Source organism: Desmodus rotundus, chromosome 3 (genome assembly GCF_022682495.2).
Source record: "Desmodus rotundus isolate HL8 chromosome 3, HLdesRot8A.1, whole genome shotgun sequence".
Classification (NCBI taxonomy): domain Eukaryota; kingdom Metazoa; phylum Chordata; class Mammalia; order Chiroptera; family Phyllostomidae; genus Desmodus; species Desmodus rotundus.
The window spans coordinates 11,837,547-11,853,002 of NC_071389.1; the positions used below are offsets into that span (position 1 = coordinate 11,837,547).

Consider the following 15,456-nt stretch of genomic DNA (forward strand, 5'->3'; position numbering starts at 1 on the left):
CACCTGTTTAGGGAAGGAGTTTCGTGTTCCCTGGTAGTGGGGAGGGGGTACTATACTGTACTTGCTTCTGGGGTCTGTGCCTTGAGAAGGGATGATGTTCCGGGGAGTTGGGCCTCTGTCCCCCAGCTCAGAGCACTGCCCGCTTGTCCCTTCACCCACAGAGCCGTCCCATCACCCCTCCACCTTGGAGACAGAGATGTCCTCGGACTGGGAGCCCCTGGCCGAGTTTGAGGAGCAAGCCAGTACCGGCAGGCCAGCCACTCCAGACCCCGTGCTGGGCAAGGCCGTGGTCAAGGGCCTGAGCGGCAGCCAGCTTTTGCAATGGGAAGTGAGCTTCGAGCTGAGGCCTCCCGGCCCGGAGGGGAACGGCGGGGGTGATGCCGACCTTTGGAGGGAGACCTTTCACCACCTGGCGGCCCGCGCCATCATCCGCGACTTTGAGCAGCTGGCAGAGCGCGAGGGCGAGATAGAGCAAGGTGAGCGCCCAGGACCAGCGCCCTCCTCCCCGGCCTCCGAGCCCCGCCCCTTCTCAAGCCCTGCCCGAGGCCCCGCCCCACTAACCCCGCCCATCCCGCTCCAGCCCCACCTTTTTCCCCTCAGTTGAGCCACACCGCCCAGGCTCCACCTTTCCACTGCATAGCCGCCTCCAGGTGCCTCCCCTCCCCCCTCGCACCTTCCTCCAACACAGCTCGGGGCTCCACCAGTCTCCTTGATCTGCGCCCACCCGCATTCCTCCAGGAGCCTGTGTCCCGCAACCAGCCCTGGGCTCCTCCAGCTCTCCCACCCCCATCCGGTGATCTGTCCTCTCCTCTTCCCCCTCCTCCCCCTCTGCTACCGGTCCCCACCCCTCCACACTTCCCAAGGCTTCTCCCTACAGCGCCCTCAGAGACAGAACAATGGGGACAGCTCTATTCCACCTGCCCTGCTCCTCTGGGGCCACACCCACCTTCCCACAGAGCCCCGCCTAGGCAGTCCACTCCTCACTCGTCAATGGCTGCTTACCAAGTACGCACCAGCTGGAGGCCAGGCTCGGGCCTGAGCGCGGCGACCACCGCATCCCAGCCCTTATCCAGAGCTGGACACAGACTAGCAGGGAAGCTGACTCGAATCAAATACGTATACACGCATTAGCTGACTGCATTTGTCCTAAGTGCTATTAAGAAGAAATACAAGGGTACAAGAGATTGTATAACAAGGGTGGTGGGGGAGCTAATTTAGGTCAGGAATGGGGGCAAACTTTTCTTTAAAACTGACCCCTGAGACCCTGATGGAGCTCACTTGAAGAATAGATAGGTACAGATATAAATGGAGGACATCTCTATTATTTGTTGTAGCTTATGCTTTATGTATATAATATGACATACTTTACATTATTTGTATTTTTGTTGCAAGTATTTCAAAAATAACAGAAGTAAAACCAATGAATCACTGATGTAGTAATCAGTAGAAGTTTATTGTGCACACATCAAAAAGGCAGCTTGCAAACCAAGTGCCTCCAAACCAAAACACAGAATGAGGCTCAGGGGTGTATTGTCAGAAAGCAGCTCATGCAGTGAGGAGGCAGTGACAACTCATTCTTCGTGGTGATCAGTTATAATGTAGGAATTTTCAGTGGTTACCTTCTGTTAACCTTGGGAAACTGTTCAAGTTCCAGAGGCAGAAGCAAGAAATGACCCAGGTCAAGTTAGTCTTGATGCAGGTCAAGTTAGTCTTGCAAAATAAACTAAATTAAGCTTTGTTTATATAACTAAACTGGTTGTGTCTACTCCGGGAATGTTCAAGGCTGATCTCCGTGTGCTTTGTATTTTAACATTGTATACTATGTTATTTTTTTTCCCATGAGCACTTCACCTTACAGTTTACAAACTGTGTCCGCTCTTTGGGTCCTGGGCTCCTCACACAGCCCTTTGGGAGGTGGCAAGCCACAGCGACCGCTGACCTGTTGAGTGGAAAGAGCTTGGGCTCTGGGAACAGACTGTCTTAAGTCCCAATCTCAGGTCCATCACTCACTCACTGTGTGGCCCTGTGCTCACCACAGTCCCTCTCTCGTTTTCAATCTTCTCTGCAAAACTGTCCCAGTGGGCCCGACCCCTGGCACCCACTCAGCCAGGAGGCTTCCAGCGAGAGTCTCATCAGAAAATAGAAAACACAGACAACACAGAGGGGTTTGTTTTTTTAAATAACACTAGTTATTTATGGGAAGTAATGCCTTTTTATTCTTAGATGTCTTACCTCTTCTATATTAAAATGCCCTTACTTTACGAAATGATAATAGAGAATAATAATCTTGGGGGGGGTTATGTCCTTCATTGGCAAGTTGGCAACTCCCTGATTTGAAGGACTTATTTAATCCTAAAGAGGGGGACCACTGGTCTAGCCTTCCCTTCAGCTTCCAGAGCTTCTGTGTCAGAGAGAACTTTGAGTCCACGCAGTAACTCCAGCTTCTCCCTCCGCAGGGTCCAGCCGCCGCTACCAAGCGAGCGCCGTGCACACCAGCAAGGCCTGCAACATCATCAGCAAGTACACCGCCTTCGTGCCTGTGGACATGAGCAAGAGGCGGTACCTGCCCACCGTGGTGGCCTACCCCAGCTCCGGTAAGGCGGGTGGGTGGCCCGGGCACTCCTGAGGGCCAGGCAGCCCCCGTGGGCTGGCGGTGGCAGCTGGGATATAACAGAGCACAGGGCTGCAGGGAGGAGTGCAAGGAAGGGCCTGGAAGCAAAAAGGCCTCCAGCAGACAGTTTAGCCCCCATGGGAGCGTGATCCTTGTCCCACAACCCTGCAGAAGGCTGTGAAACCGTCCCACCAAATAAATAGGACTTCACTGAATGTTTCCAATTAGGCAATGATATGTGCTCACTGTGGAAAGTTCCAAAATATAGAAAGACGTAGAATAAATAAAAGTGACTGGGAGTGGCAGGGATCCGGAAATGAGTACTGATTAGGTCCCTGGTGCGACCATCCTTCTGGCTTTTCTCTATGGGCATCTACATGTAGAGAAATCAAAAAGCATAATTTCGCATGAATTGGGTCATACCAGTGTGTGCTGTGAAATATGGGCGCGGATAAGATCTTTCAACGCTGGTGAATCTGCATCATCATTCTAACGGGTGCAGCATCTTCCACTGCAGGGAACACCAGCATCATAACAGTCAGTCCGACAGTGCGTGTGTGTGTGTGTATGCGTGTGCGCGTACACAGTCTGGCACAAATGCCACCCTTTTCTTTACAAAATCTTTTATTACAAAATCATAAGCATGTCAGTTTGCAACATAACAATGTCACACTCAAGCACCCCATATGACATATTAGGTGAAATGTTCAAATTAAAACTATAAATTATGACACCCATATTATTACCCTATCAACTACACTCAAGCAGGCCCTACCTCTGCAAACCATTATAAATAGATAGATATAGGTTAGATATAGACATAGATATTGTTATATAGATATAATTATACAGATATGTAGATATGATCATTGAATCCTCAAACAGCTCTGCAAAGTAGATTCTATTACCCGCATTCTAAAGATGGGTCCACAGAGGCAGAGGGGGTTAAGTAGCTTGTCCAAGGCCACACAGCAGTAAGGGGCAGAGACAGGCTTTGCACCCCAGGGACCTGGCTGCAGAGTCTGTGCCCACTCCTGCTCCTCTCCACTGTCTCTTAAGGTTTATCAGAACCTATTGGACCAGCCCCCTCCCCCATTATTAAACCTTCACTTTATTCCCTTTTAATTACTGTAAATGAGGCCGCCAAGGACATCTTTGTGCGCCACTTTGGTTATCTGTTCAGGTAACCAAGGAACTCTCGGGAGAAAGATTGCAGATCAATTGCCCATTTAAAACGTTTGTTAGCAAACAGGCCCAGCTCAAAGGTTTCTCTGATATCACCCTCGCCAACACTCTCTGTGGTGTATTTCTCTAAATCCTGCCAGTCTGACAGGTGGGGAAAGAATCTGGGGAATTTAGTTTTTAGGGGGGTTTTGTGAGATGTTTTTCACATGTTTGTGAACTACCTGAATTATATTTTCCTGTCCTTTATAGCATTTCTTTCTTTCCTTTTTCCTTCCTTCCTTTCTTTCTTTCTTTCTTTCTTTCTTTCTTTCTTTCTTTCTTTCCTTCCTTCCTTCCTTCCTTTCTTTTCCTTCCTTCCTTCCTTTCTCTTCCTTCCTTCCTTCCTTCCTTCCTTCCTTCCTTCCTTCCTTCCTTCCTTCCAAGCAGACCTCCTAGAAGAATTGTGTTTGGAAACAACATGTGCCTTTCCGTATTCCTCCTGTGCCCTTCACCCTTTCCATTTATAATCATCATTGTTCTCATTTCAGGCTCCGGCCAGCAGCCAGGCTGCTGCTGCGCCGGCCAGTCTCATTCACTGGGCATTGTCATCCTCAGTGACGTCCTATTCAGGATGTCTGTCCCTCCCACCCATCTCTGACCACACTCCTAGCGTAGCGTCTGCAGTCACAGCCTGGGAAGTTCCGGGACCTGGCATCTGTCTCAACCCAAGTCCCACCATCCCCTGAGGTCTGGACCGGCCTTCCCAAAGTGTGTCCCAGGAAACTAGAACCCTGTTCCCCATCCCATTAATGGCCATTCAGCACAAAAATAAGAAACACCAGATCAGGAACAAACATTTAGGAATCACTGAATTAGCCCCAGCTGGCGTGGCTCAGTTGGTGGGATGTCGTCCCACAAACCGAAAGGTCACCAGTTCGGCTCCCCATCCGGGCACACGCCTGGGTTGCAGGCTCAGCCCCTGATTGGGGCACGTGCAGAAGGCCGATATTTGTCTCCCTCTCTTTCTCCCTCCCTCCCCCTCTCTAAAGTCAAAACTAAAACTAATTTTTTAAAAAACAGTAACCACTGAACTAAATAAAGCTCAACACTGTCTTTACAGCAGAACTTCTCGGGGCCTTTAACATGTTATAGACTTTGGGAGGCTCAGGGTGCGAAGCTTCTTCCAAATGTGTTTCCCAACTGAACTCTTCATGTTTCAAAAAACAATTCACAGACTGCTGTTCTCCTAGAGTGCGCCTTCCCAGAACACGCTTGGGTGCTGTGGCTTCATCTTTCTTCTGTCCCTCCCCCGTTGGTGCTGCCCTGGGACTTCGGGGACCTGCTGTGGCAGGGGAGAGTGGGACCTGGGTCTCTGAGACAGCAGACTGGGAAAGAAGGGAAATGGGTGTTTCTGAGAAAACCAGCCTTTGAACTACCTAGAAAACATTGCTGCTGTCTGAATGTTTTCTCAGCAGTAGTATTTACCTGGCAAGGCAGGTATTATTATCCCCATTTTCCAGATATGAAAACCAAGTCTCAGAGTGGTTAGCGTCCCACCCAGCTACTAAAAGGTGGGGCTGGGGTTCAAACCCAGGTCATTCTGGCTCCAAAGCTCATGGCCGTACCTGTACAATGCCTTCCTCTCTTTGGAATAATGACAGACTGAAGCCGGAATCATTCCTGCCAGCCCTGGGGAGGAGGCAAAGGACGGGCCCGGTGCTACCCACCTGACCCTGTCTCCTGTCCTCCTGAAGGTGCTGCATTGCGAATGGTCAGCTCTCGGCTCCTGACCCAGCAGTGGCGGGGCAGCTCTGTGGGCTTCGGACGGTCCCAGACCACGCTCAGGGAAGACTCGGCAGCGGGACATGGCAAATTTCAGAACCTAAGTAAGAGCCACCTGGGCCGTGTTCTGGAGCCTGAGCTCCTGAGTCATGGCTTCCTCGTGTCCAAGGCCTCACTCTGAGTCCACACTCTGGGCCCTTGCAGGGCCAGGGCGAGGCGGGGCCTCCCAGGTTCCCTGGGGACTGAGATGAGCAGAGGGCGCAGCACACCTGAGCATGCTGCCCTCAACACAGCTTTGCTGGGAGAGCCTCCGAGAGCCCGGAGAGCAGCTCGGCCCCCCTGCCCGCGAGCCCACACCATCCCTTCACCTCTGCCCTTTGAAGGGCCGCCAACCCCACAGCCTATTCCCTGCCTCCAATCTCTGAGTCCTCCCAGGCACCAAATGCCAGGAAACCTAATAAACAGGGGGAAAGTGAAGAGCAGAGAGGCAGGCCCATGTGTTTGGGTCCTACCACCTGTGTCGTTCAGGATTCCCAAGCTTCCTTTCCGCCCTCACCTGATTCCATGGTGCCTGCAGCGTGGGTCCTTGAAGATCCACGATTTGACCTTTTGGTGACTTTGCACTAATTCCCAGGGTGGTTTGAACTCTCTGTGTCCTGAATGTCTGTCTGCATGTCTCCCGTCCCTCTAAGGACAGCCTCACTGCTGTGCTCATCCTAACCCCTTTCTTCCCGCCCTCGAGTGGACAGCGAAGCTCTCCTATCTTCTTCTGTGCGCAGGAAGGGAGCGCACCGGAGGTCCCACCTGGCTGCAAGCCCAGACACCCAGATCCTAACACATTGTTTTTACCTGATGGACTAGAAAGTTCTCACAGGCCTTGATGGGCTAAGAAAGAACAGTGTGTGAGGGGGTGAAGGAGCGCTTTAGAATTAATGGGTTCTGCCAACCCTTTGGGGCCTTCGGAGCCTCCAAAACTGGGAATTCCGCTCTACCCCTGAGCCACGCTGAGCCTCCAGTCTAGAGGAAATTGCTTTTATTTCCCCATAGCTCAGCTCTCGGCGGCCATGGCTTCCATCAAAATCACAAATTCCTTCTTTTCAATTACCCTCTGGCTCACACCCAAGTGCCTGTGACTGGGAGGCTGCTACCCTATCCCAAGCCCTTTCCCTCCCCAAGGGTGACAATGGCCAACACTGCTGAGAGTTTCCTGTGTGCTGGCCACTGTCCCAATTATCCATGGCTCCTCACAATCATCGGAGATGGTTTCTTTTATGGTCCCCATTAAGAGAGGTAAAAACTGAGGCACAGAGAGGAGAAGTGACTTACTCAAGGTCACACAGCTGATACAGCGTAGAGCCAAGACTTGAACCCAGGCGGTGTCTGACTCCAGAGCCCAGGAGGTTAACCACCATGCTATCTGTGCCCCCGGTTGCCTCAGATATTCAGTCACTAGTTCACCCCCTTGCTGCCCCATCCTACCCTGAGCGCTCAGTGATAAACAGAGCTTCTTGGCCTTCACGGAGCTACCAATAGCCTCATAGGGAACCAGACGCTTTGATGAACATATTTGTGCATGAAGATTTTTCCACGATTCGGTTTATTCTTTTATAGTATATTCTCCATCACTCTCCATCTCCCGAAAGAAGAATCCTAAGAATAATCACCCTGATTACTCATTTTGAACTATGTGCAATTATTACTCCCATTTTACAGAGGGAAAAACTGAGGAATAGAGCCTTCTGACAAGTCAGTGCCATGTTCTGGTGCCTCCTAGGGAGCTGGCACAAGCCCCTCCTCAGGGAGGCACAGACCTGGTGCCTCATGCCCACCTCTTCCCCGACCCCCAATTCCCACCCTCAGCCCCTGACCTGCTCCTGCTTCCCTGATGGGTCTGCAGCTCAGGGTTTTATTGAGCACGTACTACAAGCCAAGCCCTAAGCACTATCTCTGTATCAACTCGTTGAAGCCTTACAACAACACTGTGGGATACATACTATTATCCCTCATTTACAATCAAAACATAACGAAGTTAGTAACTGCCAGGGTCACACAGCTAGTCAGTGGGGAGTTGAGAGTGGAACCCAGGTGTTCTGACTCTTACGGCAAAGCAATGGTGGTATCTTTGGAAGACAAAGACCCATCCAAGTATGGAAGGCACCCCTGACCTTGCTCTCCCAGCCCACTCCCGCCCCCCCAGTTCTGCAAATTCAGCCATCAGTCTCCCGGGGGAGCCAGGTGGGAGGTGGGAAAGGGAGAGCCAGGGGAGCCCAGGCCTCACTGGCTTTCCTGGTTGCAGGAGTGGAGGAAGGCCCCACTGCGCCCTCCAGCGAGACCACGTCCCCAGGCCACGAGAAGTCCGTGGCTTCTGAAGGTACGTGGACAAGTTGGCTCTGTCCTCAGTGTGGATGGTGGTAGTGCTTGATCCTTGGGTCAGGAGAGGGTCTTAGCCCAACCAAGTCCTCGGTGGCTCATTTATTCCTCAAAGCAACTCTGTGCGTGAGATCAATAGGAACATCACCAATTTAAAGACGAGGAAAATGAGACTCAGAGAGGTAAAGCAACTTGCCCAAGGTCACACAGCCAGTCAGTGACAGAACCAAGCCTAGAATCAGGCTTCCCAGTTTCTAGCTGAAGGACCATTCAACCACCTTGTTCTGCCTAGAGTCCTTTAGCGACGTGCCATAGAAGGGGACTCAGTGTCCCCACTCGGCGGGAGGGGGGGGTGATATGGAGCTGCCACTGCACCCACAGGTAACTTTCCAGAAGATGCCTGAGGCCACGGCCAAGAAAACTTGGTGGCCTGTTTTTCTCACGCATGGACCCATATGTCTCACCCCTCCCACGCCAAGCGGGTGAGAAACAGCCTGCAGCCCAATGTCCGCCTCAGGCCCCTGGGGTGCAGGACAGCCCTGCCCGCTCCAGGCCTCTGTGTCCCCAGCTGGGCAGTGAGCAGTTGGACAGGGTCCTCTGTCCGGCAACAACTCTCATCCTGTGGCTCCCCAGGTCCGCTGCTCAGTCTGGCCACCAACACCCTTTCTTCCTTGAAGACCCCTGAGACTCTGTTCGGATCCAGGTATGCGGGATTTCCATTGGGGTTGCGCTCCACCCCCACCCGTTTTCCAGGGGCTCTCGCTGGCTTGGAAGGCCAAGGACAGGCCCAGCCTGACATTTAGACACAAATGAGTAATTCAAATCGTGCCTAGAAGGCCCCCCATCCAGAGATATCTCTGTCTTCCAGGATCCCACTGCAGAAGACCCCCCACCCCCTTTGTGGCTCATCTCCCCCAATGTGGTCTCTTTGCGAATGCCACCCCCGGGAGGGCCAGCATGAGGCGCTCTGACCAGGGGCCAAATGAACACACGCTCTCAATGGAGGCCCACAAAATGAACACCGGCCTGGTCCTCATCCGGGCTGCCACTAATTCACTGAGCTGGGCCTCCGTTTCCCCAGCTGTCAAATGAGGAGACTGGAGGAATCCCCCTGTCAGATCCCTTCTGGCCTGACTCCCAGAGGCTGCTGTGTGAGCACTGGGAGGGTGGGACGACCAAGGACGCCACTGGGGGGCTGTGGCCACTCTTCTCTGGCTCCACCCACACAGGTTGAATCTCAAAAAGTCCAGGCTGCTCACACGAGCAGCCAAGGGCTTCCTGAGCAAGCCGCAGACCAAGGCTCCAGAGTCGACACAGGGGAGCCAGAGCTTCAACTACATCCCACTGGTGAGTGCCTGGGCCCCAGCCGCTCTGCAGAGGGGCTGTCCTGTGAGCTTTCTCCGGCCCCGCCCCCTCGGCAAGGGGAAGAAGACCTAGACCTTCCCACCCACATGGTCAGCAGGGAGGAGAGGTTTGCAGGAGTCCCCCACCCAGGGGCTAGGAGTGTGGCTGGAAGCCAGCGCCAGCATCGTGAAAATTCTTTGCAATCTGCTACCTTTTTAAAATTCATCAGAATTTTACATTTTACTCCACCATCTATGTTCATCTGTTCTTCACTACATAAAAATATGCCTTGAAATGACTCTCAGGTGAGTAAAATTAACAGCCCAGAGACACGCACTCTGTTTAGCAAATGGCTTTGCAGCATGCTGTGGCAGGGTGAGAAGCGCAGGTCTGGAGTGGAAGTCTCTGAATCGAGGAGCAAGGGGGTGTGGCCCTGCCACATCTGGGCCAGCAGGACATGGGGAGCAGAGGATGCTGGAAAGAGGACTGGGCAGTTCCAACCCCGGCACCCCCACGCACACCGGGCCTTTCCAAAAGTGCCCGCAACAGGGCACTGTGCGTGCACACAATCAACAAGGGTTTGTTGAGCCAGGTGCGGTGCTAGACCCTGGGAGACAACCTTGAACTAGATGAACAATGTCCCTGAGCTCATGGCACTAAGTGTCTAGTGGGGACACAGACAAGGCACCAGGCAATTCTGCTCCTGGGCGCGGTGATAGGAGAGCTCGGGTGTGGTGGGACAGATGGAAGCGGGCAGGGGGGCCCTTCCTCAGGCTCGCGGTAGGGGAGGAAGGAAGCACGGCTTCCTGGAGGATGTAATGGCTTGGCCAAGACCTGAAGGCTGGGGAGCGAAAGCTGACAGCCTAGGGAGGAGAGAGCACATGGCGGCTGGAGAGTGGGGTTTGCAGAAGAAAATCAAGGATGAACCAGCGCTTTGGAAATAGTTTCGGCTCATCCCAGTAGAAAATTGAAGCCACTGAACTGATGGCCTCCAAAGAGTGGCAGGACCCATGCCTTACAAAGACCCCTGAGGCTGCAGGAAAGATGGGGGGTGCAGACAGGGGAGGGAAGTGGAGGCAGGGGCAACTCGAGGAGGCAGGTGGTGGACTGCAGAGGTGGTTAGAAAGCAGACCTGTTGGGACTTGGACACAGATGGGTGTGGAGGGCCCAAGAGGGAGGTGAGCTGCCCAGTGCCTGCTTGATGGCAGAGGACGGTCCCACTGGCCGATGGGCCCACCTGCCCGCCTGGCACAAGAGGCAGGTTTGGAGGGAAGACACTGAGCTGGGCTGGGAGAGGGGTCAGTCTGAAGTGCCTGTGGGACAAAGGATGGAGATGCTCCATGGGCCTGGGTACCCTGCAGGCCCGCCAGGGAGGTGGGGGGCCTCAGTGGTGGGCTATGGGGACCCAGACTTCTGCATTGCCTGGGCTCCATGGGCTCAAAAGTTTGAGGCCCACTGACGGGCTCTCCCACCCACAGGTGTCCCTGCAGCTGGCTTCCGGAGCCTTCCTGCTCAACCAAGCCTTCTGCGAGGCCATCCACATCCCGATGGACAAGCTCAAGTGGACCTCACCTTTCACCTGCCACCGAGTGTCCCTCACAGCCCGCACGCCCAAGACAAAGACCCCCAGTCCCCAGCTGTGCACCGGCCCCTCACCTTGGCACCCCTCTTGTGACACCTGCTCCACGGAGCCTGTGGCAGAGGACAAGGCAGGCGGGGAGCTCAGGGATGTGGTAGAACACACAGGGAAGCTGTGGGCCACGGTGGTGGCACTGGCGTGGCTGGAGCACAGCTCAGCATCCTACTTCGTGGAGTGGGAGCTGGTGGCCGCCAAGGCCAGCTCGTGGCTGGAGCAGCAGCAGGTGCCCGAGGGCCGCACACGGGGCACGCTCAAGGCTGCCGCCCTCCAGCTGTTCGTGCTGCTGCGGCACTGGGACGAGAGCCTGGAGTTCAATATGCTCTGCTACAACCCGAATTATGTGTAGGCTGGGGAGGGGGAGGGCACCGCTCTGGCCTGGTGGTGGGAACTTTGGAAGCCGTAGCCAATATATTGGTTGCTAGAAAGAGCCCTGGACTTGCCGTCGGGAGGCCTGAATTCAATCCCAACTTTGCTACCAACTAGCTGTGCAACTTAGGGCCAGACAGTGCCCCCTGTCTGGGCCTCAGTTTCCCCACCTGTAAAATCAGTGGGTGAGGTGAGGGTTAGCCAAATATCTAGAAGGTTCAAAGGTTCCTTTCTGCCTGGAGAGGTGGGCTGCTTTGGGGTTTACTGCCCCCCCGGGGGTAGAGAGGGAATACAACTTAAACCTGAGTTCCCGCTGCAGGAGAATCACGTGGGCAATGCCCCCTCATTTGAAAGGGTGGAGGAGCAAGCCCCAAAACTGCAAGCAACCAGACCTACAAGCATGCGGCTAGCAGGAGACCACCTCTGCTTGCTGCATTGTGGGGTAGGCTCTTGTCTCCATGGTGACAGTCCAGGACCCCTAAATCCCGCTACAAACCAATTGGAACACCATCCTCCCCAACACTTTACAGAAGAGTCACCCAGGGCCTTGTCTTTTGGCTTGGAAGCCCTCCGTCCGTTTTAGTGCTGGCTGGCAGATTATTTGTGACCTCCTAGCTGAGAAGAGGCGGTGAGCAGGACAACGGGGAGACGCCCTGCAAGCTGAGGTGTTAGAATTCAGTGGCTGTCTGTGCAAAAACAGTCCCAAAAGAATAGATGGAGTCGCAGAAGTCAGTGGGAAAGCAGACGGCACCTTCAATAATTTGCACCTTCAGGATTGCGTGACGCAGACTCTGTCCACCCGTGCTGAGGGGCTAGGGAGGCATCTGGTGTCAGCTGCATTCTGGAACAGCGGGGCGCTGTCTAGCCAGGTCACACTACGCAGGACAGGGGCCTTCTTTGCAACAGAGAACGTTGCTTGGCTGCAGTATGTTTCGGGTGGTGGCTTTGGCCAGGAGACGTGATTTATTCAATGAAATGAAAGACTTTTTGAAGAAGCTTCACGACTGAGAGGCCCTGGGACCTCCCCCCTGGAAGGCTTACCTCTCGATGCCAAGTGGTGACATCTGTGTTGCAGCCTCAGACTCCCTCCTGGCTGCTGCCCAGTGACCTTTGCCCCACAGACTCCCCTGGAGGTAGGTCTGGACCTCAGCAAGGAAGCCCACCAGCTTGGACCCCCAGGATGAATCCACCTCTCCAAGGCCTTGACCTTGCCTCATCGAGTGGTCCCATCAGGCCCCACGGCCCTGGCACAAACTCCCCCCTTCTGGGAGATCTGGAAGGCCCCACAGATCAAACTGCCCTGTGGAGGGGACCTGTGGACTCTAGCACAAGTCTCAGCCTCACGAAGATACAAGGCTTCCGCAAGAGCGGAGGGAGAGCGGGGCCCAGCAGAGCTCTTGCCAGCTCTGGAGAAAAGGCAGCCCCCGCAGGACGTGGTGCCCCGCCCCACACAGCCCACCCTCCATGCGAGGCCTGGCTGGCCTCCTGCTGAGCTGCACCAGCCCCTCTGAGGCTCTCACCAAAAGCTGGGGATCCATCCCCAAGGGAGGGGGCGGGAGACTTAGTGTAAAATCCTGTCAGCAGCTTGGCTGTCTCTGGGCAGCAACCCACCAGGAACTGAGGCCACCACCACCCCAGGTGGGACAGGATGCTGGGGGGGTATTGGTTCAAAGTGCGTACCACCGAGAGAGACAAGAGCCTTAGGCTGTCTTGCCGAAGGCCTTGACCAGGCATGAGGACAGCCTTGTCATCTCCCTACACACCTGCTCCCCGGCACCCCCCAAATAACACTTCTGCAGCTATGCAGCCAGCAGCCCCAGCTCCAGAGTAAGGAGGGAGGGGCATGGCATTCCCTTCTTGGCCCGCCATGAATGGAAAGATTGTCAGGCTGACAGCTAAAACACCTGGCACTAGTTTGGGCAAGTGGCATCCCCTCTCTAGGTGCCCAGGAGCTGGGGGCTTTCCCCTACCTTGACTTTCCCAGATTCTCTGCCTCTGAGCTATTTTCCTCTTAGTGACCATGGGCTTGCTTTAATTGTCTGGGTGACCTTGAACAAGTCACATATGCTTTCTGGGCCTCTTTTCTCCTTTCACACAGCCAGGTTGGACTGGGCTGTCCAGCCTCCCGATTAACCTGATTCTGGGTCTCCAGGCTCAGTGTAGACAATGACTAGGGGTGGGGGTGGGGGGTCAAGGTGGCCTGGCACCCACCCAGTGTGGATCAAGACACCTGGAAGGAGTAATCGAGAAGCCCAGCAAGGCTGTGGGCACACTACTGCCCCCCTTCTGCAGAGAACACCGTCAGACCCCACCCCAGCAGCAGCAGCTGGAGCTCTGGACAACTCTGATGCATGAACTGCTCCCCTCCGCACCCCCTGGCTCCCCTGCCCACACCAAAAGGTGCAGAGGAACAAATCCTTGTTGATTTCAAATAACCGAAGGGCTTTGAGGGACATCTGGACAAGAGACATGTTTGTAAAGAACTTTGACGACATTGTAATGGCAAACAGTCCCAGGAATGTGCCCCCAGGATGGCCAAGCAGAGGACGGAGGGACCTGAAGCTTCAAGGACAAGATAAGAACCTTAGGGAATTAGCGCACGTACCGAAGCTAGAGTGCTTCCGGAGGTTCTCAAGTGGGGGAGCCATTGCCCCTAGTATTGGGATTGATTTGGATTAATCTGGACTCTTTGTTAAAGTAGGCCTTGCTTCCTAGGTCATGCAAAGGGACCTTTATGCCCTCCTGGCTGAAGACTCAGGAGAGTACAAATGCCAAGTGGCACTGCCCGACAGAGCCAGGCCTTCAGTGGGAGAAACAGCAATCAGAGAGCTGGGGGTTCAGGTGTTGGTGCAAACTCCACCACCAGTGTGCTGTGTGACTTCTGGCAAGTCGCTTGCTCTCTCTGGGCCCCGTTTCAACTTTTATAGAATGATAAGGTTACAGTAGATCAGTGTTTCCAACACTATATTCTTTGCATTAGCAATTCATAAGCAATTCATAAGAAATTGTCCCTCGAGCAAATATATTGGGGAAACACTAGGAAAACAATCTATTTAGGTCAGGATGGCCTGGTCCCAAGAAGTGTGTCCTGCCAGTCCTCAGTGAAGTGACTCAGAGGCCACTCTCCCCAGGTTATTTAGTCCAGAAAATGCCGGTCTAGGTCTCCCTTAGGGTTCTTCCGGCACTGACATTCAAAAAGCTTTGGTTGAGCGCCTACTGTATGCCAGGCATTCTGGGGTAGCCTACTGAACACCCCAGGTGTGTTCCCTGCCCTTGTTGGAGCTCAGTGAGAAGCACCTGAAGAATGTCTGCCCCGTGAACCACTGCCTCACTCCCTAGTGTGCCAGGGGCGTGTATCTCACCTGGACTGGCCGTGTCCCCAACCTGTGGTCTTGCCACCTGTGGGTGTGGCCTCAGACCACACTGTGGAGGCGCCATTCGCCCGAAGGCTGGCCCCCGAGCTCTCTGACACTCAATGACGGGGGGGGGGGGGGGGGGGGGGGGGGGGAAGGGAGCAAAGTCGAGCACAGCAGCACGTGCTACTGCGCAGCCGGAGCTGCTGCTGGAGGCCGCTTGTCCAGGTGGAGCGGGCAGTCCCTGCAACAAAGTGCCTCGAGGCCCCAACCTCCCGCCTCTCCACAGAGGCAGGGTCCTCTCTCTGAGGCCCTTCTGCTGAGGAGACCAGCTCCAGACCCCGGGAGAGCGGCATCGGCTTCCAGCGGCACTTATGTGTCCTCAGCTGTCCCCTACCTGTGGACAAAATGAATGACATCTACTGTCCCCCACTGCTGTAGCCGATGATGGAGGAGTGGTCCCAGACTAGCTGCTGGTGGGCTCTCACCTGTTCTTCTGGTGGTTGAGACAGCGAGGGATCCTCTTTATCCACCTGGAGCCGAAAAGCCTTCTAGAAGTTTCTCCTCAATCCTAACTTGCCACCTGTTGGTCCCTACCCTTGCTTGAAGGCTCTATCTTTCTCCCTTGGCTACTGTTCCCCTTCTCTTCCTTGGCAGGGACTCCCATTGAGAGGAAGTTGGAGAAGGGGTCTCTCCCAGTCCGTGTGTAGCCCACCCCCAGTGACTGGCCACTCTGCGCCCCTGCCTGCCTGGCTGGAGCCTGTGGGACACTCCAGCACCCGCCATTGCCGGGCCCCAGTGCTGCCTCCCACTCCTGGCATATCGGA

General features: G+C 54.5%; 1 protein-coding gene across 1 annotated transcript in view; it reads left to right on the forward strand.

The window, feature by feature from the left end:
- VWA5B1 (von Willebrand factor A domain containing 5B1) overlaps window positions 1-14,727 on the forward strand; it is a 57,512-nt gene extending 42,785 nt beyond the window's left edge. Inside the window, exons 16-22 of the mRNA XM_045190380.2 lie at window positions 162-476; window positions 2,457-2,594; window positions 5,530-5,661; window positions 7,854-7,928; window positions 8,561-8,630; window positions 9,157-9,274; window positions 10,750-14,727. Of these exons, the coding sequence (XP_045046315.2) occupies window positions 162-476; window positions 2,457-2,594; window positions 5,530-5,661; window positions 7,854-7,928; window positions 8,561-8,630; window positions 9,157-9,274; window positions 10,750-11,256 (1,355 nt within the window). The 3' untranslated portion in view covers window positions 11,257-14,727. The remainder of the gene's footprint in view (window positions 1-161; window positions 477-2,456; window positions 2,595-5,529; window positions 5,662-7,853; window positions 7,929-8,560; window positions 8,631-9,156; window positions 9,275-10,749) is intronic.
- The last annotated feature ends 729 nt before the right edge of the window (window positions 14,728-15,456 follow it).